This window comes from Triticum dicoccoides, chromosome 5A, assembly GCF_002162155.2.
Source record: "Triticum dicoccoides isolate Atlit2015 ecotype Zavitan chromosome 5A, WEW_v2.0, whole genome shotgun sequence".
Taxonomy (NCBI): Eukaryota; Viridiplantae; Streptophyta; class Magnoliopsida; order Poales; family Poaceae; genus Triticum; species Triticum dicoccoides.
Genome location: NC_041388.1, coordinates 688,803,609 through 688,808,047, shown reverse-complemented (window position 1 = coordinate 688,808,047; position 4,439 = coordinate 688,803,609). Strand labels below are relative to the sequence as shown.

The 4,439-nt window shown below is 58.2% G+C and overlaps 1 protein-coding gene across 1 annotated transcript; it reads left to right on the top strand.

Annotated features, from left to right (window-relative positions):
* Positions 1–845: 845 nt before the first annotated feature.
* LOC119300461 (protein HOTHEAD-like) lies at positions 846–3,149 on the top strand. The gene is made up of 4 exons (XM_037577409.1): positions 846–1,623; positions 1,724–2,127; positions 2,241–2,812; positions 2,944–3,149. Exons 1-4 carry the CDS (start codon positions 846–848, stop codon positions 2,993–2,995), a joined length of 1,806 nt encoding a protein of 601 aa, XP_037433306.1. The 3' UTR covers positions 2,996–3,149.
* Positions 3,150–4,439: the final 1,290 nt, after the last annotated feature.

Genomic DNA, 4,439 nt, shown 5'->3' with positions numbered 1-4,439 from the left:
TTACTGTAGCACTTTTAATGCGTCGGTACCAATTTTGCTTTGGCAGGCGCCCAAAAACGCACGCCCAAAAAGCAGACAGTGCAATTTGTGAAGCGCGCGCAATCCGGCGCCCAAAATATGCTGCGCGGATAGCGTTTTTCAGCGCACGCCCAAAAACTTTTAGCGCTACAGCTTCTGCTGGAGCTGCCCGGCGCCCAAAAAAATAAACTTTTAATGCGCGGAGCTCTTTTTGGCGCCTGTTGGAGATGCTCTAAGGGTGCCATATTCCAGGAGTTCAAGTTATGCTACTGAAAATTCGCTCCTTCAGCAGTTCAGATTTTAGAATTCCGCTCCCTTTTCAAACCCCGCTTCTTTTAATATATATATATATATTTAAAAACATGAGGATTTCTTGGTTTGGACTGACAAAGTAATGTCACTCGATTATTAACAACTTGACTACAATATTTTACTGCTGGTAAGGATTGCACCTGGAGATGCCCTAAGGGCAAAGACCAAGCAGGAGCAAAGGTACGTCCAGATTTGAAGCCTTGAAGGTTACGTCCACTGAATCTCTTCTCCATCACACGACTAACACTCACTCGCCACTAAAAAAATGGCTAATTACTTTAGCCTGCAAATGCAAAGGATCCCGACGACGGCGCTGTTCTTTCTATCATCACTCGTCCGGATCCTTCGGAGCTCATCTTTGCACTAGCTAGGAATCAATCAGCACCGCATCTGCACTCCTAAATTGGCAACTACTCTTTATCTAATCGAATTCGATTCACGATCCCCATCCATCTATATAAACAAAACCAGAGGTTAACCAGCAATGGCGAAGCTAGATTACTCTGACGAATTTCATGGCGCCGCCTGGCCTTCACGGCTTACCCGTGGCGCTTGTCATCGCCGCCGCGGTTCTTGGCTCGTTCTGCCTCAGACTCGCCGCCTCACAGCAGCAGGGAGAGGAAGCTGCGGGGGAGGAGGCGGAGAGGCAGAGGTACAACTTCCGGTTCGTGCGGCACGCGCGGGACGCGCCGCTCGTGTCCCACTACAACTACATCGTGGTCGGCGGCGGCACGGCCGGGTGCCCGCTGGCGGCGACGCTGTCGGAGCGCTCGCGCGTGCTCCTCCTGGAGCGCGGTGGCTACCCGTACGGCAACCGCAACGTGTCGAGCGAGTACCACTTCGCGGACGCGCTGGCGGACAAGTCGCCGTGGTCGCCGGCGCAGCGGTTCGTGTCGGAGGACGGCGTGGTGAACGCCCGCGCGCGCGTGCTTGGCGGCGGGAGCTGCCTCAACGCCGGGTTCTACACGCGCGCCAGCAGCGAGTACGTGCGCGCCGCCGGGTGGGACGCGCGCCTGGTGAACGCGTCGTATCGGTGGGTGGAGCGCGAGCTGGTGTTCCGCCCGGAGGTGCCGCGGTGGCAGTCCGCGCTCCGGGAGGGCCTCCTCCAGACCGGCGTCACCCCGGACAACGGCTACACCTTCGACCACGTCCCCGGCACCAAGATCGGCGGCACCATCTTCGACAGCGCCGGCCGCCGCCACACCGCCGCCGACTTCCTCCGCAGCGCCAACCCGCGACGCCTCACCGTGTTCCTGCACGCCACCGTGTCGCAGATCCTCTTCCGGCGCAGAGGTACGTACATGCAGCGCACGCCATGCCATGCATGTACATGCAAGTCGTGGTCGATCGGTCTGAATTGAAATGTATGCGTGCGTGTGCCGGAATGCTGCAGAGGGGTCGGCGAGCCCGGTGGCGTACGGCGTGGTGTTCACGGACCCGATGGGGGTGCAGCACCGCGTGTACCTGCGGGGCGTGGGGAGAAGCGAGGTGATCCTGTCGGCGGGGACGCTGGGGAGCCCGCAGCTGCTGATGCTGAGCGGCGTCGGCCCGCGCGCGCACCTGGAGAGGCACGGCGTCCGCGCCGTCGTGGACCGCTCCATGGTCGGGCAGGGCGTGGCCGACAACCCCATGAACTCGGTGTTCGTCCCGTCCCCCGTCCCCGTGGCGCTCTCCCTGGTCCAGGTCGTCGGCGTCACCCGCTTCGGCAGCTTCATCGAGGGCGTCAGCGGCTCCCAGTTCGGCATCCCCCTCCACTCCCGCCGCCGCGCCCACTCCTTCGGCATGTTCTCCCCCATGGTATGGCCGACACCTTCTCCAAACTAACTCCAAACGTGACAATGGCAATGCCATCGATGCCTCGACGGTGCCCTTGATTAACAACGACTCATCGATTCATTGATCACCACCAGACGGGGCAGCTGGGGACGCTGCCGCCGAGGGAGAGGACGGCGGAGGCGATGCGGCGGGCGGCGGAGGTGATGCAGGGGCTGGACCGGCGGGCGTTCCGGGGCGGCTTCATCCTGGAGAAGATCCTGGGGCCGCTGTCGACGGGGCACGTGGAGCTGCGGTCGACGGACCCGCACGCGAACCCGGCGGTGACCTTCAACTACTTCCGGGACCCCAGGGACGTGGAGCGGTGCGTGCGCGGGATCCAGACCATCGAGCGGGTGGTGCGGTCGCGGGCCTTCGCCCGCTTCACCTACGCCAACGCGACCGCCATGGACGCCGCCTTCGACCGCGCCGCGCTGGCCAAGTTCCTCAACCTGCTGCCCCGGCACCCCCGGGGCACCCGCCCGCTGCAGCAGTACTGCCGGGACACCGTGATGACCATCTGGCACTACCACGGCGGCTGCCACGTCGGGCCCGTCGTCGACCAGGACTACCGCGTCATCGGCGTCGCCGGCCTCCGCGTCGTCGACAGCTCCACCTTCAAGTACTCCCCCGGCACCAACCCGCAGGCCACCGTCATGATGCTCGGCAGGTCAGACCAACATACGAATTCTTTCTGCTTCAACTCTTCTTCTTCTCCTGCACTCGATTTGCTCCGACGAAATTTGTCAAATGTTTCTTGATCATTTGCCTGTCTTTGGATGATCAAACTCGGTCGAACAGGTACATGGGGCTCAGGATTCAGGAGGGATGGAGACCAGGACCCAGAAATTAAGCATGTGCATTCGATCCGTTCATTCATTTCATTCACGGCGGTGTCACCCACCCAGCCTCCAACCGTACCTTCATGCTTCCTTCGTGCCGCGCGGGCTGCTTGGGAGATTGCATGGGATTTCTTGTTTCTTTCTTCCAGAGATTGTTTTGTGAACAGCTGGTTGTTAGTGGTTACATACACATTTGTTGTTGTTTGTTACATGTATTATTGTAACGCTTGTGAGATAAAATCACACAACGTTTGTGAGATCAAACACTTTGCGGAGATCATTTGTGAGATGAAACACTTTGCGTTCATCCTTTTTATTTATACGGCCACTTCGCATCAACGTTCCGCCATCGCTCGCACCGGATCTCGCGGACGTTGCGCATGGACTATTACATCGCCCGCTGCTCACCTAGGAAGCCCGGAGATTTGCCCCTCCACGAGGCGGTGCTCGTCAACGAGCTGGAGGTTGTAGCGCTGCTCCTCCTACACCCGCCGAAACACCGACTGCTCTCCCACCATGACGGCGTTGGAGTGCGGTTACGCCGGTGGGTGCGCTGGCTCATCGCCGGATGCCACCTCTATTGTCTGGTCCTCGCCGCGCCGCTGACATCTGGCGAGCTAGTCGGCAAGCCAATCTCAGCCCATCACGCACGACAGGCTTGTCAGCCGGTCGTAGTGACGGATAACTCCTGCTTCTGCTTCGTCGATAGGCTTTCCCACATAGCTCCAGAGCTCACGGTCATGGCTGACGTGGTGCAGTGGTGTGCCTGAAGAGGAGACAACATTTAAATAGCGGACACCGGCCAGGACACTCGATGTGGTGAGTTAATGTGGGCGTCAACGAAGGTTTCACAGCCGCCGCGCTAGTTTAATGTCGCCAGGCCGATGGATAGGAACCGGTTAGAATGCGGAGCAAAGCCGTCCAGCCCTGTCCGGTCACGTGTCTCCGACATTGGAACAGGGTGGAGACCAGGAGGCGCTCTTGGCCGGCGCGCCGCTTCAATGTCAGCTATAGAGAGAGGTCACTTCCGCTCTGGGCCAGCATTAATGCGAAGCTAGCGCTTTGGAGCGATGTTGGCCTGCATTAATATGCGGCAAGTGCTTTGCGTGGGAAATGGCGCGGGCATGGGGTAGTTTATTTGGTGGGTCTGGGTTGGTGGACGCGTACGTGGCAGCGGTCCGGATGCCCGCAAAGACCACCTAGTCTGCATCTGGTTTACTGATATGTCTCCAACATATTTACAATTTATGAAGTATTCATGCTATATTAACATCAATCATATATAGTTTTAGTGCACTTTTATATTATTTTTCTAGACTAACTTATTAATCTACTGCTCAGTGTGAGTTGTTGTTTTCACCAGTAGAAAAAGGGTCAAATGTGAAGCACATTAGTGCCGGTTTGAATTTGAGCCGGCACTAATGTGATCATTAGTGCCGGTTCCAACGGCTAGGC

Coding starts and splice junctions, on each gene's coding strand:
- LOC119300461 (XM_037577409.1), top strand. CDS start 846: ATGGCGCCGCCTGGCCTTCACGGCTTACCCGTGGCGCTTGTCATCGCC. Junction 2,128..2,240: donor TCGGCATGTTCTCCCCCATG/GTATGGCCGACA, acceptor GATCACCACCAG/ACGGGGCAGCTGGGGACGCT. Junction 2,813..2,943: donor ACCGTCATGATGCTCGGCAG/GTCAGACCAACA, acceptor TCGGTCGAACAG/GTACATGGGGCTCAGGATTC.